The sequence below is a fragment of the Arachis duranensis genome, chromosome 9 (genome assembly GCF_000817695.3).
Source record: "Arachis duranensis cultivar V14167 chromosome 9, aradu.V14167.gnm2.J7QH, whole genome shotgun sequence".
Lineage (NCBI taxonomy): Eukaryota > Viridiplantae > Streptophyta > Magnoliopsida > Fabales > Fabaceae > Arachis > Arachis duranensis.
This window is the reverse complement of record NC_029780.3, coordinates 1,404,791-1,432,568: the sequence shown is the minus strand read 5'-3', so window position 1 is coordinate 1,432,568 and position 27,778 is coordinate 1,404,791. Positions and strand designations below refer to the sequence as shown.

Below are 27,778 nucleotides of genomic sequence, written 5' to 3'. Positions count from 1 at the left end.
TACTGTATCACCACAAACACACACAACAGACATATGAATAATTATAGTTTTAACACGTTTTTTTTTTATATATGAATCGAATTTAATTTTTTTAATTATAAAATTTTTTTATTTTATTATGAAATTATTTATTTTAAAAATTTAAATAAACAGAAAATAAACAAATTATTATATCTTTAACAACAATGACACATGCAGAAAATTTAAATAATGTGGCAAAAACAATAATATATATAAAAAGTAATTTTAGGATAAAAAAGATTATATAAAAAATTAAGCAAATTTAAAAGAGATATTTATTTAAAGAGGTGTGTAAATATATAACCATTTATTTATCTCTATTTTGATATGATGGAGAAACTAAAACAATAATGAATAATTTGTCAATGTGATGCCATAATTAAATCATGTGTCTAATATTTATAGGCATATAAAGGGTGGCGATTGGTGACTGTACTGTGTGTATATATATGTTCATACTCATCATCAAGGCTCATCAATTTCTTTTAGTTTATATTTAGAGAAACTCTTGGAACCAACTATTTTAATTAATATTTGTCATTATTTGATTAACATAAATGTTAAATTATTTTTAGAAAATAAATTTTATTAATATATGTGTGTAAATTTTAAAAAAATATATATAAATATAAACTATATTAATTTATGTATATAAATTCTAATAAATATAGGTATAAATTATATGTTTTTTACATATAAATTTTTTTTATTATAAATACCGATGCAAATTTTTATTGACTAAAATACTATTAAAAAATATCATATTTGTTGGAGTATTATTCTTATATTTATAAATAATTGTGTGAAAAGTGAATAAAAAGCAAGTTATTAGAGAATTTTAAATTTTAAATTTTTGTAATTCCTATAGATTTTAATTATTATTTAATCCAGAAAAATGTAAATGTGAACATTTAATTAAAAACGGAAGGAATAATAGTTTGATCACTTACATGATTAGGCACTACCCTAGCCTTAACTAACCCTACAAAAAAATAGAAGAATTATCAAAGACCTCCTAGCACACGACATAATAACCAATATAATGGATTACGTGGGTGGGGTAAATGCCATAATTAAATGCAACATACTTCAAGAAAAGGGACAAATTTCTATAGTTATTTCAATTCCAAACGAGTTTCCTACAGCTATACTAATTATTTATGCAAACTTTAATTTCTATAATAGGACGGTGCTGCCACGCTAGGTTTTTTGACAAGGAAGTGATGATAACACACCTTATTGTTTAATCTTGAAAAATGGTAGGTAGGGAGCAAAAAGTGAAAAGGTTTTGAATCATAGTTATTAGAACTGAACCGGTAATTGATCCGGTCATACGACTAAGTTACTGGGTTATTGGTTCAACTGTTGGGTTAATGATTTACTCGATTAATCCGGTTATAATTAAATAAAAATATAAAAATAAAAAAATAAAAAATTAAATACATATTTTAAAAAAATATATTAATGATTAATCAAATATTAATTCTTAGATATAATTTATGGTACAAAAATAGATAATAAATTAGTCACTAATACAAAATATTTTTTCAATTTAAATGAACGAGAGAAAACAAAAAATAACACAATCAATATCAATATATCAAATATATTTGTATAATAGATATTGTCATTTGTTTGATATTCATATCAATTCACGTTTAAAAGGATAAAAAGATAAAAATTCATTCATGGTTATTATATATTAAATTTTTGTCATATATGTTCTGAAGAAGGTTGATGGCACAGCAACAAGGGCTAAGGTATGTATTCTTGTCACAACGTGTTCTAACCTTCCTCACTGCGTTTTTGGAAATTTATGGTGGACCCGCGGAGCTCTTACAGTGGTTCAGCGCGCTTGTGTATGGTAGATTCGCGCGGATTTGATGCGGTCTGGAGTTCGAACTGATCAATTTTTAACGAGTTTGACCACTATTAATTGATTCAATTATTTATTCAGTTCAATTTACTAATCGAACCGATCAGACTATCGATTTGTCAGTTTTTCAATTGAATTGATCAATTTGATCCGATTTCGATAATTATGTTTTGAATGGTTTAAAAAAGAGAGAGGTTGAATTTAAGATTTTTTTAATTAAAATATAAAATTTAATTTGAAAAAAAGTTCTTGTCAAGTCTGTTAAACGAAAAGTTATGAGATATTGTCTCATAATAACAGCAACAAAATATAATAAAAAAGAATAATTTGTATTATTATATATTTTAGTTCAGCTACTTAACATAATGTGCTTACATTTAATTTTCATCACAATAATAGTAAAACTTTTTATTATAATTTCAGAAAAAAATACATTCACCAATTTTAAAAAATTTAACCTAATTTTATTTATTATTGTAATAATTAATAAATGTTAAATAAAATAAGTCTTTACTATTTTTTTATCGTTTTCATATTACTATGCAATAAAAAACACATCAAATATAATTTAGTTTAGACTTTTAAATCTAGTCAAATAATATTTGTCTTGGCATTAAATAAATTACAGTTTTCTAAACTTGACAAAAGTAATGTTAAGAAAAGAAAGAAGAGAAAAAAAAGTTGAAAAACCAAAAATCAACATCTTCATTTTTAAGATATTCTTTAAAAATTGTCCATTTTTTAGTCTTTAGAAGAGAGATAAACTAAAGGGTAAAGTATAAAATATATTTTTTGTCCTTGAAGTTTAGCAAAAATTTTAAAAATATTCTTAAATTTTATTTTGTTCTAAAATTTTTTTATTTACATCAAATATACAATACATATAAATATATAGACACAAAAAGACATTCAATCTTTTATTTTATTTGATAATTTAAACACAATAAAATATACAATTCAAAATTTTTACTAAAATATCAATTTTATCCTCACCATTTTTCTCCAGCACTATTTTCGCCTAATCTCTCTTTCATCAAGTTATCATCAACATCAATACCACTATAATTTTCAACCAAATACAAAAGCAACAATATGCCAATCTAAATTAAATTTAATAAAATAATTTTTTTAATTTATTGCATATCTGTAAAATAAGATATACAGATTTAACTTTTTAATAAATGAAGAATAGAAGAGGAAAAGATCGAAGACGTTCTTTTTGGAGGGGATGAACGACTTTGCTAGAGAGAGGATGTGGAGGGAATCGCCGTCGAAACTTGAAACCGCTAGCGGATTTGGATGACGATGGATTTGGACTCCCGTAGCTCGAACCCTTCGAAAGAGAAGGAGGAGCAGATGCAGCGGTTCTTGATGTAGGAGTAATGGCAATCGACGACGAAAAATAATGAACGCAAATTTGACTATCCGAGGAATAGGACAAGGCACAGTGGACAAAAATGAAGAGTGGAAGAGATGAGTGTTGGACGCCGAGAAGAAAAAGTGGGAGAGAAGCAACAGTAGGCGTTGCGAAGAAGAAGAGGGAGAGGCGGCGATCGGCGATGGAAAGTAAGAAAGGATGGAGGATATGGAGCTGCTAAAAACAATGAGAAGTTGCAGAGAAGGAGGCTATGCATGAGAGAAGAACTGGAGACAGATTTGGGAGGATGGGGATTGAATTTGAAATTTTGAAAATTAAATAAGGGTAAAATTATAAAAATTTAGTGTCTCACAAGTTATGTCTAAGTTTCTCAACTATTTGGAGGTACACAAATTTAGGCTTAGTTTGGTAAAGTTTTTATTTTTCAGAAGTAGCTTATAAAAGTTAACTTTTAAAAGATAGCTTTTTAAAAGTTGCAGTATTTTTGTTTGGTAAATCAAATAAAAAAAAGTTTTTAATAAACACAAGCAACATTAATTGCGTTTGGTAAAAAAGTTTTTAAAATTTAAAAATACTATAATAGACATAACTGTAAGCATTAAATTTAAAAATTAGGTAATATATGAGATTATATTAGACTTTTAAATTTTGAAAAGCATAAGCCAATTTTAAAAAACTCTATCTTAGGTGCTTTCAAAAGTACCCTGATCTTTTAAAAGCTGTAAGTACAAGTACATGGTGTTTTTGGTTTGCCAAACACAAAATGAGGAATTTAAACTTTTAAAAAACACAAACACCTTTTCAAAAAATTTTACCAAACTAAATCTTAATATCTCTTATCTCCATTCATATCTTCCCGTGTTCATAAAAAAATTGTGTTTAATAAACTAAAGAAACGTATGTCACGGTGTCTATGTCTCTTTGAATAACAACCAAATGTTACCTAAGTTTCTCTGTGCTATCCAATAAGCTTTGTCCAATCCATATAAGGTCCAAATATATAATAACTAATTTAGTAAATTATTAGTGTATATGTAGCAGTTTTGAAAAAATATTCACATGGCATAACTTAATTTGAGGTTCGAATAGTTAAAAGCTACATAGAATAGAGAGCGAAGACAAAATAAAAAAAAGGAATACAAAAAAGCAAAAAAAAAAAAAAGAGATCCACCATGATGTTTTATACTCTTTTAATATTTCTATTCTTTTTCTCTCTGTATGTGAGTAAAAACCTAGTTAAAAATGTAAAAGGCTAAACTTCAGATTTTATTTATCAAATTAACAATAGAAAATGTGTTACAAATATCTGTGACTTATTGCCTTCACTCCTTTATTTTTTTCCAATTATTAATAGATGTACAATAATAGATATTACACTCACTGATATATTAACGGTAAAAAAAAAAAAACTTACATTCATGAATGAAACTTTAAATTTTAATAAGAGAAACTAAGTCTAGTAGTGAGATAATATTTAATTTAGTCCCTAAATTTACACACAAATCTCAATTTAGTCCCTGAGGTTTCAATTGTCTCTATTTAGTCCCCGAAGTTTATAAACGTGCCTCATATTAGTCCCTGAGACCATTTTTAGTATAAAAACGATAATAGAACGTTGTTGTAACATATCACGTTAAAACTTGTAAAATGATGCAGTTTTAGTTTTGACATTTAAATATTTCAAAAATGACATCGTATTACTTATTTTGTTAGGTAAAATTTTAATAAACACCATTTAAGATGTTTTTGGATTATTTGAGTGCCAAAACTAAAACGACATCATTTTACAAAGTTTAGTGTAGCATCCGGCTGTCACGACGGTGTTTCGTTAATGTTTGTATGTTGAAAATTGTTTCAAGGACTAACATGAGTTATGTTCACAAAGTTTGGGAATTAAATAGAAGCAATTGAAACTTCAGGGACTAAATTGAGACTCGCGTGTAAGTTCAAGGACTAAATTGAGTATTATCTCGCCTAGTAGTACATCAACATATTCAAAAAAATAAAAAAAAATACAAATATGAAAATATGTGCTTCAAGATATATGAAAATATCTATCTATCTATCTATCGTTTTTGAAAGTTAAAGAGCTTGATTGCAACAGCAAAAATGAGTGCAAATAAGACTGCAAATCCAGAAACCATAATTGCACAAACTCCTATAAAATCATGCTTGAAACCATAATAACTTCTTATGAAGTCTTGCACTGAAACATGTTCTGATTCCATTACATGAGTTATGTCTCCAAATTGTGATGCAACCAATCCATATAAGGTCCATGACACAGGACACACCCAATAGTACCACTTCCACCACACTGGCATCCTCTGAAATCAAAATAATTAAAAAAAAAGAACAACAAGTATCATTACACACATGAATACATTATTGAATTCATTTATATATAGATACTCTGTTTTAGGAGTTATTTGTCAAGAAATACTTACTGTATGAGGAATGACGAATCCTGAAAAGATGTTCCAAATTCCATAAAAAGCAGCAGCCACAATGGAACCAATATGGTGATTTGGTGTTGCTGCCACAGCCATCATTCCATAGAAGGTGAAGTAGCAAAATGTGAAATACATAAAAAATAAATACCAAAAGAATTTCTTCACATTCCACTCGAATCCAATCATGGCATAAACTATCACACCGTACGTTATAGCTTGGGCAAAAATATAAGGTAGCTCTATCATAACCTGTCACAAAATGGAATATAAGCACATACACATATGATTATGATTAGATAAATTATGTTAACACAGACGCATATTAATAATTCATTTAAGTTTTGGTACATAGTAGTTCACTCTTCATTTAAAGTTGTAGTTATTTGTTATTTTTCTTTCCAAACTATGATAAAAAAAATAGGTGAATGCTATGGTGCCTAAAAGGTGGTGTCTATTTACTAAAAATGATTAAAAATTATTATTTAATTCAAAAGATATAAGAATAAATAATTTTTAAAAAAATTAAAACTTACTACAAAAAATAAGTTAAACAAAATTTAGGCAAAAGTTCATAGACACCATAAAATTGGCCTAAAAAATACGTGTCTTTTTTGGTACCTCTATTAAACTTTAGAATATGAGTAGTGCCCATTAGTTATTTCTAGCTAAAATGTCAATCATGCCTCACTAATTTTAAATTTTTAAATATTTTTAAATTAATCTTAAAATTCATAATATTAAAAAATAATTACTGATATAAAGTTATCTTTACGTAAAAATAATAATTAAAAATTATTAAATTATTAGATAACAGTTCAGTTAAATATGTCAAACTAATTAACAATTTCCATTTATTATCTTTAAATAAAGACAATATTATTATATGAATGATCACCTTATTAAATTATAGCAATTGAATATACAAAATATATCATTAACTAATTAAAAATCAGTCATATTAAATGTACATAACAAAAAAGCCATTTGTATAAAATATATACTTAAATATAAAATATATATTAAAAAGATATAAAATAAAAAAAAGTACAAAAAAATCTCAAATTAAAAAAATTACGTATTCAATTTTAATGTACTGACCATGTGAAAAAATTATATCATCATCTAACTGAATTCATACATTTAAATAATTTTTTAAACAATCAATTTAAAAACTAGTTTTTTACTAATATGACAATACACCATTGAAAAATTCATGTAAAATCTTTTACAATATGTATGAAAATTGAGCTTTATATATACACATATGATGAAAATTCTAAGGATATTGTCTTAAGAAATGAGGATAACATTACCTGTGCAATTGCATAAGGTAAAGCAGAATACATTCCAGCAGCTCTTTCTCTATAAAAGACAGTTCTTTCAATTGCTACCACTGGTTGTACAGAAGCTGAATTCTGAATTCCTATGAACAAAACAGCAACATACATTGAACCCATGGCATTCGAAAGATCTTGGCTGCTTGAACTACAAGTCACCAAATAAATGAAATTACTCTCCAATAATATTTGTTTTAGAAAAAAATAATAATAAGATTAACAAAAATACTATTTACAATTGAAATCAGTCTAATATATATTTTGTATTTTAATATGTATTCTATATTAATAACTAATTTTGGTGTACATCTAACATAGTTGTAAAATTAAAGTACTAAAGTTTAATATTTCTTTGTATTTGACTTACTATTTGTCTCCGAGATTCCAAAATATTGTCCCAAAGATCAAGGATATGAACATGGTGGTAAAAAACCGAACCGCCGTGTACGGCGGATTGCGCCAATACGACCAATGTTGTTTCCATAAGCAAGCTAGGCATTGAACCAGAAACGGTTGCGAATATTGAGTTTGAAAATATAGATCCTTTGAAGCAGGGGCAGGGTTTCCCAATTCTGCTATGAGGTTCTTATTCCTCCTGAATCATCAACAATGTATAATAATACAGTAATGTTAGAAAAACAAAAAAAATTGAATTTGTATTATTTAGTCTTCATTAATTTGTAATAATTAATAAATATTAAATAAGATAAATTTTAGTTATTTTTTGCTAATTTATTTTTAATACCAAATATTTTTGATAATAATAATGCTAAGCATTTTTCATAATTTTGATTTCTCTTTATTTATTTATGGAAAAAAAAGTTCATGCTTACCTGTACAAATCAGAATTTCTGTATCTCTCATGAAAATCAACACCTAGATTTAGCTCTTGTGCTGGAGTTGTAACTTCTAACATCCAAGTTGCTGGGTTATAACCATCTTTGATTTTACTAACACCATCAATGCTCTAGACAATGGAAAAATATTAGAACAAGAGATGTTTTTAGAATCAAGAATTGTGCACATAATTAATTCTAAAATATTAGTGAATTTAAGTTGCATCATCACACCTCAAAATACTTGATCAATTGACTCGAATGACGACCCAACGGTCCAACATAGATTTCTTGTCCTCCACGCTTTAATAGGAATAACTAACATGACGGATAACATAGTTAAATATAATATATTTAACTAAACTACTTAACATAACACGTGTTTGCATTTTATCTATCATTTTTATATGAAAATATTTTTATGCGAGCAACCAATCACGGTATAAATAATATATTATTTATACCTCATCGAAAGCTTCAAATATGTCGATGCTTGGTTGATGGATGGTGCAAACAACTGTTCTTCCGGTGTCAACTGTATTCCTAACTGTCCTCATAACGATGGCGGCGGCTCTAGCATCTAAACCGGAAGTGGGCTCATCCATGAAAATTATGGATGGATTAGCCACTAATTCAACCGCTATAGTTAATCTCTTAAGTTGTTCAGTTGAGAGTCCATTTACTCCAGCCAATCCAACTAGTGAGTTCCTCAACAAGTTCAACTCCACAAGCTCCATGACTTCCTCAATAAACATCTACAACCATTTCATAGATAAAAAAGTACAATCCATCAATCTCTAATTTCACAACGTCCATTTGTCATCATTTGTAAAGTTACTTAAACTTTGATTTTTTTTTAAAACAAAAAGATATTAAGTAAGTAAAAAACATAGGATTAATAATTAAAATAATTCCTAAAGTATTAAGCATACATCAATTTGGTAGTCTAAAGTTCAAATGTCTTAAATTGATTTCTGAAAAATACAACTATGAATGAGAGGATTGGTCCTCCATCAGATAGACAATGACACATGTCATAATCATTTTGCTACATATTATCTAATTAGTAGCTGGAATGAAAAAGACATATATGGTAGAATCGTAATCATAGAATATGATCTTAATCGAAATGTATATATCTGTCTCATGCACTATGGGATGGTGAAAAAATATATATTTTACACTCCAAAAAATTTATAATTGGAAATACTATTGTTTCTGATACAGAAATTTCTATTTGATGTTGTATTTTTTAAGAATTAATTTGAAGCGTTTGATTTTTTGGAGAATCAAATTGACGAATATATTATCTTTCAAGGACTATTATTAACTCAAAAATCATAGGTACATACCTTTCTTGTATCGGAATCAACTTCGATGGGTAAACGAAGCCATGCTGAGTAGAGTAAGGATTCATAGACAGTAACATGAGGAGAGTGGATATCAGTTTGCTCACAATAACCCGAAATTCTAGCAAATGTTTCTTGCTTCTTAGGGTATCCTGAAATTTTTATGCTTCCGTCGATATATCCACCGGTTTTCCGACCGGCGAGAACATCCATCAAAGTAGTTTTTCCGGCTCCACTTACACCCATCAAAGCTGTGAGAACACCAGGCCTAAATGCACCACTAACACCTTTAAGAAGCACTAACCTATCTTCTACCACACCTTGATTCTTCATTTCCTGCCAATTAAAATTTGAAGACTTGGGGCTTATTTTTTGAACTATAGTACTCAAAAAACAACTTGCAATCAAAAGCTTATTTGAGATTATTGTGATTGAAAAAACAAAATCTTTCAAAACTCAAAGGGAGATTATAATTTTTTGGGGCAAATTGTCAACAAAGCGATATTATATTTATTTTTTGGAGCTAAAGGACTACAGTTGGGGAACCACGGGAGAGTGGTTTTGTGGCGGTTTAAATTTGTCGCAAATAGTAAAAAAAACCGTCGCTAATATTCGCATCTATTTGTTGTATAGCATATGATTTTATTTTTAGAGAACTAATTAATTTAATTGGTGGTGTAGTAAAAAACCAGAAAAAATATTTATTTGATCCAATACAATATTAACCAAGCTTGCCTTAACAACATTGTTTAGAAGCCAATTTTTAATTACAAATTTGAAAATCACTTATTACCTGAGGCATATCAACGGAGTATACAACCTGGTCAAAGGTAATAGAATGTGGCTCAAAAGGAAGAACCATGCCTTTTTTCTTCCCATTATTGCTGCTTTTGCTTGAAGCACTAACTCTTGTTGAACTTTCTACAAGGCGATTCAAAAGTTTATTGTCAACATTTAAACTTGGATTATGTATTTCTAATCAAACTTTTATAGTTAAAATTTTGGTCTAACTACATCTGTGTCATTTTAGAGCTTTAGTGTAGTATTAATCAATTCTTTTCATGGTTATCTTTTAAAATTATGTAAATTTAATTATTTATTAATTAATTAATATGAATGTTAAACCTTAAAAAGATAACCTTTTGTGGACAAAGGGATTAATTTAAATAAGATAGATACCTATGCGTGGTAATTGAACTTCTTGAGCTATGCCATTACTTGTTTTGCCTTCAGGCTCATCAATTATTGTTGCTTGTTGCTTCTCAAATGCTGGTCCAAACAAACAAAAAGAAACATATATACATGTTAATAGAAACATCACTCTAATTAAAAATCTTAAACAAACGCTAATGCTTGAAGATAATAATCTAAAATTATCTTATTTAACTTAATATTTATAATTATATATTTATTACATTTAATATTACTCAATTATTTTTCCATTAATTAAAGAATACAAAATAAAATAATTTTAATTTATTTTGAGTTGGATTTCCATGGTTTTTCAAACATTAATTATATAAAAAAGGATAAAGTATACTTTTTGTACCTAAAATTTGACAAAAGTTTCAAAAATACCCTTAAGTTTTATTTTGTTTTAATTTTGTCCCAAAAGTTTTCGATTTGCATCAAATATACCTTCGACGGCTAAATTTTCAAAAAAATTTAAGCCTAATCTAACAATAATGCATGAAAATTATGCTTGATTTGCTTGTATTGAGAGTTGTTCTTATGAAATTGTTGTTGAATTGGTCTTAAATTTTTTGAAAAATTAGCCGTCAGGAGTATATTTGATGTAGATAAAAAAATTTTGGGACAAAATTAAAATAAAATAAAACTTAGAGATATTTTTAAAACTTTTGTCAAACTTCAGAAACAAAAAATATAATTTACCCTAAAAAAATTAAGGGTTATGATACTCACAATTGAGATATGTAAGAGCCAGGGTGTATACAATGTTGAAAATGAATGCAAATCCAATTAATGCCCCAACTCCAATCCAATACCAATAAGCTTTTGTGAAGAATCCACGAGCCTCTAGTGATTGAACTCCAAGGGTCTTGTTTGAGTTAGGGGTGAACTATATATAATTGAAGAGAAAATGATGATGAATTAGGCATCAAATTAAATTCATTATTTCTAAACTAATAGTATTATTAGTAGTAGATAGTTTACAATAGTAGGTCAAGAAATCATGATCATCACCTTGTTCCAACTATTTCCAAGGAATTCATTAACCACTATAGCATTTTGAGCATACATCATTGGTGAAATCCAAAAACCCCAAATCCACCCGTCATTGATGTCCTCTGTTACATTACTCAAACAAATCAATGAATCATCAAAATCAATTTGACCTTACGATATGATACAATATAGAATGAATATTGGAACACACTTATTTTAAAAATTTGTTAAAAACGGGTGTACGACATATTGACATGAATATATGTAAACGTGAATTATACGGTAAAGATGTAAGTTTACAGATCTTTTTTTTTATGGGATGAAAGAGAGCTGAAAAAGGTAGGACTCACACTTTGAATAACAATAAAATAATTAAAAATAACTATAAAATGAATTTATTTTCTCTCTATACCACTTCAATCTGTATAGTAAAATGCTCCGTATGTAAAATATTATAAATTATAATTGTTTAAAATAATTATAATAGTTCTTATTATCTCGATATGTCAGATAATTTCTTCTGCCAAAAATAAATATTAATGATAAATATTACTTTAAAGCTTGTTCCAAAAGTATATATAAGTCAAGAATTTACGCTTAAATGAAATAAATTAGTACAATATTCTTTTAATCTTAGGTCTATTTAAATCCTTTTACTCAAATTAAGTCATTATTATTTTAAAATTCAATTTTTTATTTATACTTTTATAATATAATATATGACCCCATATACTTCTTGTACCCTAACTTTTTAAGTATATATGAAACAAATTTTTAATCAGTTAATATGTATGTATTAGTCAATGTCTTTTTAGCAATTAATTTTTAATCAGTTAATTTTAATATACTAACAGTGATCGTCCAATCATATTTTTTATTTTTAGATAATCATTACATTGTCAATGTAAAAACAATTATTTTTATTGATGCGATATTATGTAATTAGATGTAAGTATAAAATTATCTTACACTTACATTCTATCAAAATTAAATTCAAAAAATAAGGTCAAAAAGTTAATAAATATGTAAAACTAAACTTACTTCTTGAAAGAACAAAGCCGCCCAATACAAAAACAGCAAGAAGTGCAAATGATCCAAATGTGTTAGCGACGATTAGATTCCTGCCTATTGCGGCGATTGCTCGGAATAAACTAGAAGCCATTTGGCTTGCCAGAAATAACACCAGGTATTGCTTCAAGAATCTGCATAAACAACATAATGAAGCCTCATCACACCATAACTTACACTACACTATAGCTACAAAGCAAATAAGAACAAAAAGAAAAAGTGTTTGGAACGAGAGACAAGAAAAACGAGAAAAAGTTAGATAAAATGTGTGTAAATACAGAAATATTTATCTCTGTTTCAGTAAATTATTATCAGACTATTAAGTAGCATTTGGAAGAGAAATAGAAATTGAAAGATTGAAACTGAAAGACAGAAATTAAGAGATAGAAACTGAAATGAATCTTAGTATTGTATTTGGTGTAAAATGGGAAATAGAGACTCAGATAAAAATAAAGCTCTAATTTAATTTGCAAAAAGGATAAAGTTGGAATTAATTAATTGAAATGGAGGTATTTTAACTATAAAATATTATTAAAATTTCAGTTTTTGTCCCAAAAAATTTCAGTCCATGTATCCTTATTTTTTGGAGGTACTGAAATACTGAAATTTTGGAGACGTAGACTAACATTTTATTACCAATCTTTGCACCAACAAACATGACATTGAATTTCAGTCTCTCAGTCTCCATCCCAATACCTCAAAATAAATGCTACCTTACTGTTATTCAACATTGATCAACACGTGGCGGAACTAGGTTAAATTTTGGAAGGAATTAAATTTAAAATTATATCATAATAAAAAAAATTAAAATTAAAATTTCAAAAAAATTCAACTAAAATTTATATATAATTATTTATATAAAAAAATGAAGTTTGGGAGATCATTACCTCCTTCCTTTTTATAATATAAAAAAATATCGTTAAAATTAATAAAAATAAGAAAATTTTTTATGAACAGTAAAATAAAAAATATATGTATTATACATGATAAATAATTTTTGGTAAATTTTTTATTAAAATTTCACTTTTCACCGTAGTATTCTCTAAATAATAATGCTCACTTTAATGACATTTTTTACCTCCAAATATTTGGATCATATCCAATGACATAATATGTGAGAATTATCCAATCAGCAACTTCCAAAAGTGAAATTGGAATCTTAAGGATCCAATTAGGTATAGCATATGCCCATGGAGGGTAGAATAGATGATCCCTTTGCTTGTAGTACACAGGAAGCTTTGCAATGGTCATTGAAATCTCAGCCATTCCATTGAACATAACCATTACTACTGAGAAAAACAGAGCACCGGAATAAACCATTCCATCAATAACTGATTCTCGATGCATCTTAGTTCTTAGGAACAGTGTCATTTCAATTATGGCAATCAGAGTAAGCTGCCAAAAAATAAAAACAGAACAAAGAGTTAACATGAATGCCATATAATCATATATAAAATTAATGAATTTTATTTGGATCAAAATATCAAATGCTAGTGTGCAACATAATTTTATTTATTACAAAAAATTTATATACTATTGTCAAAAGAATTTAATATTGATGCACTGTCTGTAAAAAATAATTTTACACATATATTTAATTACGTAACTCTACATCAGTAAAAATAATTATTTTTTATTAATTATATAAATATATAATTATTTAAAAAGACAGATATGATTGTATAACTGTATAAAACAATTTATGTAAAAAATTATTAATAAATGCTAACACTACACCATCAGGAGTAGACACTAGACAGCGACAATTTTGGAAGGAATATATAGCTACTGCTATTAGATTCGCCGCTACAACCGCCACAAAACTAAGGGTGGCAATTTCAAAAACTGCCACTAAGCTATTTGCCACCTCCCTTATAGTGTATAGTAAAACCAAACATTTTAACATTAAAAAAAAGTGAAATCCTAAAAGTATTGATTCATTCATATAAAGTAAAGAGAAGTGATCACCTGGAATAACTTGAAGATGTAAACAAAAGAGTTCCTTTTCATAAGCAAATACTCTCTTGAAAAATTAGCCTTTAACAACTCCTTCTTGCTGATGCCATACTTGTTAGTTGTCAATGCAGCTGGGTGATTCAAAGACTTGTCAAATGGAGTTGCAAGCTCATCCCCCATTCTTCTGCCCACGTGGAACGATTGAAACGCTTCCACGAATTCAGTAACGGTTATGAATCTGTAAGGTTGATCTTTGCGTGCCCAATATTGCTCTTGATCCTTTTTTGAAGTTACCTATAACAAATGATATATAACTTAGATATATAAAGACTTCTTGCTAATTATTTCATAAACAGAAGGTGAAAATTCATGTACAGTTGATTTCACGTGAAGTTGATAGCTGAAAATCGTTAGATAGTTTAACTGATTTGACTAAATTTTCATCTAATGACTCTCAGATCTCAACTTCACGTGAAGTCGACTGCACTTGAGTTTTCACCAACCAAAATAGATAATTCGTTTGACTTACTTCTTGAAGGAAATCAGCAACAGCTTTCCTCTCAGGGCACTTGAAACCCACATACTCAAAAAAATCAAGAACATGTTCACGGGGTCCTTGGTACACAATTTCACCATCAGAGATCAAAACAATGTCATCAAAAAGTTCGTAAGTCTCCGGTGCCGGTTGTAGCAACGAGATCAACGCAGTTCCGTTAAGAATGTGAACATATTGCTTTAAAGAATTCACAATCTGAAAAGTTGTGGAACTATCTAAACCAGTTGAGATTTCATCCATAAACAGAGCATTTGTTGGTCCAACTAGCATTTCTCCTGTCGTAACTCGTTTTCGTTGTCCTCCCGATATACCGCGCAACATCTCGTTCCCTACAATTGTATCGGCACAAATATCCAAACCCAAAATCTGCATTCATAACCTTGTAGTTAACACTTTCTAGTATTTAATTGTTAAAAAAAAGAGTTATGATAAATAATCAATAACTTTTTTGAACAATATAAACAATGGACCTTAAAATTGGTCCAATTCAAGTAAAACACACTACACTCTAGATTATTCACCCAATTCTTAATATTAGAATAATCATCCGCACACCTAGTGAATTCAACATCCGATATATCCATTGTTCACATTATTTAATATTTTTATTATCTATATATACTTTTTCAAAAAAAATGCTATTCGAACGTTAAAATCATTTACTAAAATCAACATCAATATATTTGTGTATAACTACGTATGTATAGTTCAATTTATTTTTAATATGTAATTGTATTTCAATATGTATTTTATATTAGTGACTACTTTTAGTATATATGTAACATGGTCGTAAAAAAATATTAATATCAAAACATAGATAAAAAAAAAGTAAAAAATAAAATTTTATTTACTTTTTTCTTTTTAAATTGGTAAAAAATATATATATAAAACCAAAGAAACACTTATTTCTAGTGTTATTACCTTTAGTACATAATCTGTTACCAAGCTTGCTTCTTGTCCTCCGGTTGCAGTTGCCTAGTTTATTAGAAGAACCAAATGCCAAATATATGTTATATCCATTATATTAATTTCATATAAAAGCTTCTTTTTATTTAATATATAGATTCTTTCTTACCTTCATGTAAACATCAATATCAACATCAGGTTTAATCTTTGCTTCTTTCTCTCTTCTAGACAACTCAGATAGCAAGTCTATCAAATGTGGATCACAAAAAGTTACAACCAATTATATATTATTTTTTTAACCACAAATACAAAGATATTGAAAAATAAAAATATATTTAGAGAATGACATGAAAAAAAAGAAAAATAATAAAATGTTTTTATTTTGAAATAAAATTTGTCCTTTTTCTTTTTACCCTAAAAATCGGAGATAGTAAAATAAAAATAAAAATATTTTTTTAATCTTAATTTCGTTTTTTTTTAGTGAACACAAGTTAAAAAATTAATGTGATGAAGAAACAAACAACGTGTTACAAATTAAAATTAACTAACCATAACGTGATCCAACTCCTTGGCACCTTGCTGAGAAAGTCAACGTTTCTCTAACAGTCATTTCTCCAATATGAACATCATGTTGACTAATATATGCAGCAGTTCTTTGAGGTACAAACTCATTCATTTCATGTCCATTATAACTCACTTTTCCAGATACCTTTAGACCAAATATAATAATAGGCATCCAAATTAGATGGGAAAATTTTAATTAATCAAAATATTACTTTTCTTATATATACCATGTTTAACTAAACCCTTTACAAAGGGTTTTGGTTTTGGAGCATTAGTGATTAATAAAGAATTTAGTCCATACAATAATTACTAGGAAATTAAAGCATGAATTGATTTCGACTATGTTACATGTATATCAAAATCAGCCACCAACATAAAATACATGTTGAAATATAAATATATATTAAAGATAAATTAAATTACAAATGTATTTATATATAAATATATTGATAACTGATTTTAGTAACTGATTTTGGCATACAAATAGTATTTTTAAATTTATTTAGATAGTTTAATTTATTTACTAGAAAAAACAACTAGGTCTTGTCCAATTAGTTGGGACTACATGAATCGAACAATGTTCATATGAATTTATTAATCCCTTCTAAATAAATTAAATTTCTTAAAACTGAACATATATATAGTACTTCTCCAACAATTCAATGCATGTAATGAAGAACAAAATGATAAGATGTCTGTATTTTTATTTTTAAAAAATTATAAAAAATATAAAAATAAAATTTTATATTATGTTTTTATATTATCTTTTTCTATAAAATTTTTAAAAAATAAAAATATAAACTAAACACACTCGTAATTTTTACCTTGAGACTTGGATCAAGTTTTCCTGATAAAGCTAGAAGCAGAGTGGTTTTCCCAGAACTTGGAGGACCAAGAAGCAATGTCATTCTACGAGGTTTAATGATTCCACTAACATCTTTGAGGATAGTCAATTGTTTCTTTTTGCTTGGGAGAATGTGGAAAAAAGTCAAAACACTCTACAATACAAGTGATAATTATTCAAGATTAATGTGTGACTAATTTCTTAACAAAAGGAACACTTAAGAAAATAATTAATTAAATAAAAAACACAACTTAATCTTCCTAAGAAGTCTTACCTCAACTAGATTAGTAGCAAAGTTTATGAAAGTAGGCATTGCTCTACTCCCTACATAAGCTTCAGCCTCAACATTTAGGTGCTCAAATCGAACTTCAATTGTTGGAATGTCAATTCCAACTCTAAAATAAATAATACATATAACAATCAAACAAAAAAATTATGAAAAAAGAAAATACATGACAAAAGGAGAGAGAAAATAGTCAACAAAAAAAGGAGAAATAATAAAACATTATGAGATAATTACTTAGTATATATGCAAATATCTTTTTATTAATAACCCATTTCATAATTTTTTAAAACTAAATAGTGGCAGTTTGTGTCCATCGCAAAACAACAAAAAAATCCTGTTTGAGTATAACGAGGCGATTTAAAACTATTGGCATACAATCTGACGCAAAATATCTTAACAGCAGCGGTTATATCAATAGTTTCTAAAGACTTTCGCAATGATTAATTCCCGTGCGTTAAAAGATGTTAGTTGAGAAATCGCTGGAGATTGGTTTTGCGGCAATTTATAACCGCCGCAAATAACAAAAGAACCGCTGTTATTATCTGCTTGCCTCTGTTGTAGTGTGATAATTTATAATTCTTAGTGTAAAAATTAAACTATATTCATTATAGTAAATGATAGAGAAAATTATAGATAAAGGAATAAAAAAATTCACTAATAATTAAATATTTTTTATTCTCATTAATATACATCTTTTTTGTATATTTTTTATTTTTAATAATAAAAATTGTTGATAAAAAGCAAAAGAAGATAAATATTTGTCTTTTGCATTATAAAAAAATGTATAGAAAACGTACAAAAATTGGGCAAATATTATTTCTAATAAATTTAATAGTAAAAAAAATAAGAATCATGATGAAAGAAAATGCAAAGAGGAAAAATAAGACTAATTTACACCTCCCATGCAAATTAATTTAGAGGATTAAATTGAATACATTCCCAACAGGAATTAGCCATCTTATAGTTAACTCCATTTAGAATATTCCTATTATCCTTTCCAATTAGTGAAAACAGGGAAAATTGAAAAAATTTTGTATGCAATAGTTTGAGAATTTAATTTTGATACACCATTAGTATAAAGTAGTTTTACATAAATATTATTTAATTATGTAATATCATATTAATAAAAATAATTACATTATATTAATCACGTGAATAATCATCCAAAAAAATAGATGTAATTGTACGATTGTATAAAACGTTTTATATTGCTAGTGCATTAAAATTAAACTCATAATTGATGTGCTTACAAAAATATTAGAACAAAAAAGAGTAGAGATTTTGCAAAATTACCTATCAATCCTTTCTCGGAGCTTCAACAAGAAGTTCTCATTATCCTCTTCAGCAACCTTGATCAATCTATCTAGAAGCTTCTGCCTATCTTGGAACCCAAGCTCAGTGATGTCAATCTCATTAGCCACACCTCTAGATGTGGTTAATAACCCTTTTCTCAAACGATTATATGTTGGTAACTTCTCAAGTGAAGCCCATTTAAGAGCTTCTTCATCATCTTCTTCTTCTTCTCTTTCATTTGAGAAAACCTCTCTGGCTGTTCTGTTTCTCCAAAGTGTTGAACTTCTTGTTCTTAAAGTATTGCTTGCTCTGTATATATCACTTCCTTCCATTGATTAATTACTATATTATTCAAAGACAACAAACAACAAAGCTTGAAACTTTAGCTAAAACCCAACAAAACCCAGAAGGATTTTTTCATTATTCAAGTCCTAAGGGAATTAAAATCAAACATTGAATAGGTGTCTAGAAAGGTTTGTTGAGAAACACTCCAATATTGTTTATGTTATAAACAAAACTACAAAAGTGTTAACTAACTGATGATGACTCTAACGTGTAATTGCATGACTTATTAATTTTTTTTGTTTCTAGTTACATGACGGTTGAGAAGAAAATTAAACAATTCAATTGTTGCCTAATTACTGTGTTGTGAGACCAATTTGGGATAATTAGTCGGCAAAAATGAATGCGAGTTATAAATACAAGAATTTATGAAATGGGTGATGTGAATTCTAAAGAATATTAAGAAACCTTTCGGCTAAGGTTTGATGAGAGAATTGCAGTTGTGAAAGAAACCCGACTATTTGTGTCAGCAGGGGACCTCAGTCACAGTCTTTCTTACGTGGCAAGAAATTAAAATTAAGAATTAGCCAGGAAGTCCAACCAACTTTTTGTTTTTGATATTGGAGTGGCAATAATATTTTTTAAAAATATAAATTATTGGAGTGTTATTTTTAAATGTGAAGTCGTTTAATTAAAAAGATAAAAATCGAACTGTCTGATTTGTTAGAGGTACAGAAATTGGACCGTTTGATTTATGTTAAAAAAATTAAAAAATTTGAGTTACAAAAATCGGATTCTCTTATTTATATACCTTTCACAATTTTAAAAAACACCAAAAATTATAATGTTAAAATATATTATTACTTTTATTTCTATATCCAAAAAAAAGAGCCAAGTCTAACACCTTTAGCTCAATATCTTAATTCTATATTTTTTACCTATACTTTTAAATATTACTGATTAATTATTGAACAAAAATAATAAATTATACTAATTCTAGAATATTATCCTTTTTCAAATTAATAACTTAATGGACATATTATCTTGATATTAATTGTAATGTATTATTAATATAAAAAATTTTACATAATTATTTAATTAAATTTATATATTTAAATTCATGTTTAAATGNTTTATCAAATTAAAATAATATCATCAATTTTAAAATGCATATTATTGTCTTTCTTAAAATTAGTTAACTTATTTTTAATTTCGATCCTTATTTTAAAAGAAATAATTTTATGACAATAAGCGTAACCGAGAACATTCGAAGCAAGATTTCTTAATAATTTAATTGTATTCACATCATAACTATGACTTTTTTTTTTTGTTAATAATTAACCCCTTAAGGGAACATTTTAAATTTCAAAGTGCTTAACAGATTAATAAGTCTATTGAAAACTTTAAAAAAAAAATTATTAAGAATTAAAGTATTTTGCTCTTAAGAGACTACTTTAATAAAAAAATTAAAAATATCTTTTTTTAAAGACGTTCGCACATATTATATTATTATTAGATATTTTTATTAAATCGGTTAATAATTTATTTTTTAATAAATTAAAATAAAATCAGTTTATTATAGCAACAATAATAAACCCAATTGTTTATATTATAATTATTAGACTCGATTTGATCCAATCGAATTATACCATCTAAATCGAATATCTTTAAATTTTTTAATAAAAAGATAATTATATTATTGACTTTTTGTTTTTCAGACATTTAAATCCCTAAAAATTTAAAAATACAATTAAATCCCTAGAAAAAAATTTGAGTTTATTGCTATTGTTATAAAAAATTTAGTTTTATTCTAATTTGTTAAAAAATTAAAAAATAACCAATTTATTAATACATTCAATAATAATATAACACGTAAATATCTTTACAAAAAGACATTTTATGCATGTTTACTGAGCATTCCCTTCCTCTTAAGTCTTAACATCTTTTAATAACAATAGGTTCAAAATATTTCTCCCTAAAACCCTAATTTAAAAGTTGACACATTAGCTTTCTTCTTTCGCTTTCACTTCAATAAGAACTTGCGTTCTTGACAAGACATAACCTATCAACTTAGCACACATTAAATCTAAGGAACTAATTATAGTATACACACATTAAATATTGCGCTGTGCTGCACTTCTCTAATTCGAAACTCAACTGCATCATTAAAAGAATCGGTTGCATGAACAATTAATTAATCCATTGTCCACGTGATTCACGAATCTTTTATGTGTATGTATTTACAAGATAAGGTTCAACTTTTGTATATATATTGATGATAAAAAAAAACCTATATAAACATTTAAATTTATGTTCTTCTATATTTTCAAATGATTATTCATGCGATCAATATAAAAAATAATTATTTTTGTTAATCTGATGTTTTGTAATTGAATACACATATAAAATAATTTTACACTGATACTGTGTCAAAATTAAATTATTTAATTATTTATTATTTTTTAGTTTTACAAGGACAATATTTTTGATATATTTATAATATAAAAACGTTTATACAGTTATCTAATTTAAGCCAATTAAAATCATTCCCCTTTTTATGTAATACTGCTTACAACATTAGTCAGGTGATACACACTATGATATGAGTGATATGTGAAAGTCAATTAGGTTGGCACCACTTATTTATTTTTCTTATTCAAATTCAATAATGGTTACACAAAAAGATAAGAGTGCTTAAAAGTCAAAAAATTAGTTTGGTATGCCTAGGTTTTGAAATTAATATGAGGCCATAATCCCCAACCTAAAAGGCAACAAATATATGCGATTCATATAGTTTTTTCAAACCGTTAAATTAATGCAAGTTTGTCTTATTTGGCACCATTTCTGCTAGCACCAATCTCTATTCTTGAAGACTACTATCTCAATGTATAAGTATTTTGAGTTAATCACATATCTTTATTTATAAAATTTTTAAGATAATAAATAATTAGATAAAATATTTTTCATTATTTTTGGATAAAACTAAGTCAAATACTTTTAGAGTTTAATTTATGTTTAATTATTATATTGGTCTTTATATTTTTACAAAAGTTTAATTAAATAACTATAATTTAAAAATTTATAATTTAATTGTTATATTAGATAAAAAAATTTAATTAGGTCTTGACTAGTATTTATCTATAAAAAAATTGTAATAATTTTAGAATATTCTCTTATAAAATATTTCGTAATTTATTCGAGGAAGAACTTAACTGAAAATTTTTATCTTGTATAAAAACTTAATTACAAATTTTAAAATTATACGTATCTAATTAAAATTTCATAGATATAAGGATCGACAAAGTATATTAAACTTTTAGTTTAAATATTTCATTTGGATTCACTTATTTAAAACTTTTTATCTTGTTATCGAATTATGTGCAGTCACCTACATTAACAAATAGTTGACCAATTGACATATAAAATATTTTACATTGTCATTCAATAAAAATAATTATTTTGATCATTATTCAGTTACTAGTTACAAAACTTATGTACTAATATATGATTAGATATCTATATAAAAAAATTATTTTGTAGTAATAAATGTCAAAATTTAATTCTACAACTAAAGAAAATTATAAGATAATATTATTTCAAAGTTCTTCTGTTTCTGTTTTTTGCCCTTTTCTTTCTTTTTGGATGGATATTATTGCAAAGTTAAAGCATGGAAATGAGAGAGGGATGGCCCAACAAGTTAGTCATGAGATGGTCCATATTTTGATCCAAAACATAGTTATGTGTGTGTTTGTTGGAGGAGATTTCATTAGAATTTTTGGGCACATTCCTAACACTGGTGTTCCAATGGTACATTGTTTGATCCTTGTTATTCATTAAATGACGAAAGTATATGCACTATGTTGCCAATAATAACACTAAGTCAATCAGTTTAAGTTGGTCGAATAATCAGCTCACTCGTCCACTTAAATAAATGTCGAGATTTTAAATTCCATCTCGTATATACACTAACTCATTAGCCAGTAACAGGCCCTTAAATGGAACTTAGACTTGCGACAAATTAGTCCTTAACTTATCGAATTGGAGTTATCATAGGCAACCCAAAAAAAAATTAATATATGTTGCCAATTCACACCCCCATTAAAAAAAAAAACAAAACTTTATGTCTTCATCAAATTCTATATTGATATTATTTTCTGCTTGTTTATATAATTCTTAATCCTTGATTAAACCTCTTTATCTCAATCCTGTAGAATAAAAGCAAGCTTAGAGTAGTAAAAGGAACATTAACCAGAGGAGAAAAGCAGCAATGATTGGAGAAGATTAAAATTTGCAGAACAAAATCAAAATTCAGAATCAGTTTGATTTTGTAAAATGAACTTCTCATCATATATAACAAAACATCCCCAAGATACCTACATTTTCATGTATGTATGTTTGTTTACAACAGCTTCTGTCAGTGATCAAGTGTCTAACATCATTCTACATCAGATTGTTCTTTCTCATTTGCAGCACAACCGTTGGTACCCGGAACCAGTTCGGTTTCAGGAGACCTAGAAGACAACCTCTCATATCTGAAACTCGGGAGAAGTCTATGCCGGCCGATTGTCAGAGTCCGGCTCAGCTTCTCGTAGCCCCACCTTTGTTGAATGTAGAGTACAATTGCAAGAATAATAGCAGTCACTGGAATGGCAATGTCACCAAACTTTGAGTAGAATTCCAAGCTTGGATTGACAAATTCCGAGTCCTCGGAAAGGTAAGGAGTTGGAGCCGGTGCTCGGATGTAATCATACACATGAGGAAGAATTCTGACCAAAGTTATTCCAATATAGTACAGTTTTCTGAGTGGTTTACAATGAATCTGCCAGATCAAGTTCCCAGTAATTTGTGGAAACAAGAAAAAATCTTCAACAAGACCACAGTATTCTTCCAATTCTCTTAACCAATCTGGAAGCAAATGAGAATTTTCGCCATCCAACGAATATGTCTTTGCTCTAAGAGGCTTCTGGCCGGCCTTCGCGCCATGAACTACTAGAACAATGACATATCCAATCAGATGCATGACAAAGGTACAGAGTAATACAAATTTATCACTTGGGAGACCAAGTGGTTCGTGAGAGGCGCGAGTTTGCAATCTGATGCGAGACTTCCACACCTTCTGACAAAGCCGAAGAGTTAGTAGCAAGGAGACAATCAAGAGCAGTTTCACAGTGTAGTCAATGACATGAAGCCATTCACTGCTCTCAAGTTCACCTGATGCTGACACATCATAGGATTCCGAAGCCATTCTCTTGAAAAGAGCTTCAGCACCTGTTATCAATGGAATGCTATATCCAAGAGCTTGAATACCTAGCACAACAAGAGATACATACGGAAGCGAATCCACATTATCTTTTATATAAAACAGTTGGCTTAAAATGCAAGTAACAGCTAGTGTAAGCGTCAAGATGCGAAGAATCCCTTCGACACCTCTGCGTGAGAGGACATCCTCACGCTGCTTCCTGTATATGATTGGAAATGTTTGAAGTTTTATTGAATCAAAGCGAAGGGAATCATCGTCGGTTCTTTGACTTTCTATAGAAATTTTAGCTGTGGGATTGGCCAGCCACCGAGCTTTTATCGGAGGATAAGATATGACCACCTCGATCAAACAGTCCAGCCCAGACTCAAGGTCATAACTCTGATATAAGACCTTCCACGATGCTCGCACATCTCTACAGCCGATTAGATACATCTTTCCAACATGTGGATCATAAAGACCCTCCAAAGATACCACTGAAAAATTGCTATAAGCTTTTCCAGTAAGAATGAGTTGTGCAGATACATTTATAAGAAGCTGCTTTTCTGTATATACATCCTTGACATGATAAGGTGTTTCTTGTTCCCAAGTTGAACCATTTCGGGCATACCAATACCGGCCAAACAAAGGACCAACAGATAGAATTTCTATCTGAATGTCGACCCTTGGGGCCTGGATATTAGGCATAGGATCAGGATAACCGGAGACATGAAAACTGAGATCTTCTGAAAGAAGTGACAGACTATCTTGGAATGCCTCATTATCTTCCAGTTTGGGGAATGTCAGCAGCGATTTCTTGACTGAAGTTGTAAAACTGAAGGGCTCGTTTCTTTCCAAGACGGTGCCAGCCAAGTTAATCTTAGAGTAACTGTAATTTGGATGAGTGAATTTGAAATAATTCCAGAGCTCCGAAGGTAGCACAAACTTCTCAAAAGACAGAGGAAAGAAGGCATTAACATTGTTAATGGGAGACATAGTCCCCAAGATAATACTGCGCTGCTTTATCGAAAAAGTGGTAGGGAGATAGATACAGATCCGAGTGTTACAGCTACTCTCTTTGGCATTGATTAATCCGAGGCAACCAACCATGCAAAGCTGTCCACTAGAGGACTTCCAGATCCCTTCAGCGGCAAGAGACATGTTGTTCGGACCAGATCTCTTTGCGGCAGTATATAAATTTTCTGATGGAGAAACTGCTCTTAAAACTGCAGATACTCTAGCAGAGCCGGCATTTCGATTAGTAGTTGGTTGCTCACAGATAACAAGCTGCATATAAAGTTTAACATCTTGAAACCCTCCATCTGTTGTTTTGATCGCCTTATCAGACAAAAAGGGACCTAACTTACTGCAGAAATCATCAGTGCCGTTGCATCTCCAGTTCGGCACGACATTCAGAGGCTGCTCTCTTGTAATTTCTTCAAGGATTTCACAGAATCTTTCCCCTTGATAAACACCAATGCCATCGGTTGTTGTGTTATCTTTATAAGGGTATGGACTGCATGCCTTGGACAGGACATGTGGGGTGGCAAATTTATATTTCGCTGACTTTCCCAATTGTGATGATATGCGAACCGGATCAAAGTATTTAGGATTTGATAGGGGGTTCACACTTCTTAACTCTCCATTGATGATCCTGTTTGTTAATGTGAATGTCATGGGATATCGAAGAACTAGAAGAATTTGATCATCTTCTGACAGAGGAATATCACCATGATTCTTCATCCATGACCAAGGATTAGACGGATCGGCCTCTCGAGTCGGAAGCATGGTGTAAACACCTTGAAAGGAAACCGAGAGCTGAGAATGGTTTGGCCATAATAGGAATTCAGGATTCCCACCATAATTACTATCCAGAAAGCTACCATCTCGAGTAATTCCCATCATCATAAATCCATTAATAGGAACCGATTTCTTCAACCGGTGGGCATGATCAACATCAGTCACCCAGAAAGATACCAACTTCAAAGGACTACGGTCTCCGGCCAAGGACCCCGGAGATTTCCCGGCATCAAAAGGCATTATTGGAAACTTACCCTCATTCTGCATCCAATCCCCATTGACAAATGAAAGCTCTCCTTTCAAACCAGTCACAGCACTATAATCAGATCTCAATTCAGATGATGCAGATAACACAGAAGCACATTGTTTCTGAACTTCACTGATTCGATCATAACTATATGTTGGATGCGAATTCCTCTCAAAATTATAAGCATCCTCAGGGAAGTATGAGTTTGCAACACCAATGAAGAACAGGTGACAACAAACACACCAAAAAGCAACAACAATAGCTGAAAATGGAAACCCCATTATTCCAATTTCCAACACAAAACCAAAAACAAAATCCCCTCACCTTCTCTTGGTAATTTCAGCGAACAACTAGCATACCCAATTGCTCATTCTTGTAAAATCTCAATAAGAAACCGGGCTTCATTACCAATCCAGGGTGCATAAATCAACCACAGCTCAAAAACTCTCAAATAAGATCTCGCTAAAGACAAAGGAAAATAAACAAAAAATAGTAAAAATTCTAAACTCAGGTAAATCACAAAAGCAACAGCAGAAGTAAATAAAGAACACAAGTGAGTGAACTAACCTGAATCAGACACAGATCAAAGTTCCATTTTTTATATATGTTGTATCTGCTGTAATTGCTGTTTGATATGAATGATAACGGCAATGATAATCCAGTTTTAGTTGATAGTATTATGAAAATGAGGGGTGTTGTAGAAATGGAGAAAGATTCGGTTTTTGGAATTGGAGTTAGAAGAAAGGGTTGAAGAATTTGGGAATGGAGTTGAACATACGCTTCTGAAGTGTGTCCGAAGACTTTGAAGTAGCTGTCTTAGTGTCTGGTCTGGTTGGTCTTTCAAGATCCAAAGGACTCAAAATTAATTAAACAAAAAAATAAATCAAATAAATAAAGCATCAAGTGGGTATAAATATTGATTTTATTTATGAATGTGAATATATTAAATTCATTATGAGAAAACCATGATAATTAATTTGGGATAAAAGCTATACGTTATTTGGAAAAATTTTAAGTGTATCGGAATATCAGTATTCCACTTATTTTAATCGTTGATTTCAATTAATATATTATATATATTTTTTATAATTTAAATCAACGGTTAAAATAACTAAAACATCGGTGTTTTCGATACACTTAAAGCTCTTCTTACATTATTATATTTGTTTTGGAAATTTATTTATACATTATTATACTATAGGTTTAATTACTCTGTTGGTCTCTATAATTTTACGAAATTTTTAATTAGATTCTTATATTTTTTTTCCTTTTAATTGGTCCCTACACCAAATTTTTTTTCAAT

At 28.7% G+C, this 27,778-nt stretch overlaps 2 protein-coding genes across 2 annotated transcripts; both read right to left on the bottom strand.

The window, feature by feature from the left end:
- Window positions 1-5,325: 5,325 nt before the first annotated feature.
- On the bottom strand, window positions 5,326-19,364 carry LOC107463767 (pleiotropic drug resistance protein 1-like). The gene is made up of 22 exons (XM_016082634.3): window positions 18,911-19,364; window positions 17,606-17,726; window positions 17,312-17,485; window positions 16,473-16,632; window positions 16,093-16,169; window positions 15,939-15,992; window positions 14,991-15,383; window positions 14,474-14,755; window positions 13,584-13,900; window positions 12,479-12,639; window positions 11,456-11,559; window positions 11,174-11,330; window positions 10,430-10,519; window positions 10,044-10,171; window positions 9,254-9,586; window positions 8,366-8,656; window positions 8,136-8,219; window positions 7,899-8,032; window positions 7,433-7,660; window positions 7,042-7,213; window positions 5,723-5,977; window positions 5,326-5,602 (listed from the first exon to the last, which is right to left on the bottom strand). The coding sequence occupies exons 1-22, from the start codon at window positions 19,240-19,242 to the stop codon at window positions 5,342-5,344; spliced, it is 4,308 nt and encodes a 1,435-aa protein (XP_015938120.1). The 5' UTR covers window positions 19,243-19,364; the 3' UTR covers window positions 5,326-5,341.
- A 4,099-nt stretch (window positions 19,365-23,463) lies between these two features.
- Window positions 23,464-27,320, bottom strand: LOC107463768 (uncharacterized). The gene is made up of 2 exons (XM_016082635.3): window positions 27,043-27,320; window positions 23,464-26,937 (listed from the first exon to the last, which is right to left on the bottom strand). Exon 2 carries the CDS (start codon window positions 26,754-26,756, stop codon window positions 23,628-23,630), a length of 3,129 nt encoding a protein of 1,042 aa, XP_015938121.1. The 5' UTR covers window positions 26,757-26,937; window positions 27,043-27,320; the 3' UTR covers window positions 23,464-23,627.
- Window positions 27,321-27,778: the final 458 nt, after the last annotated feature.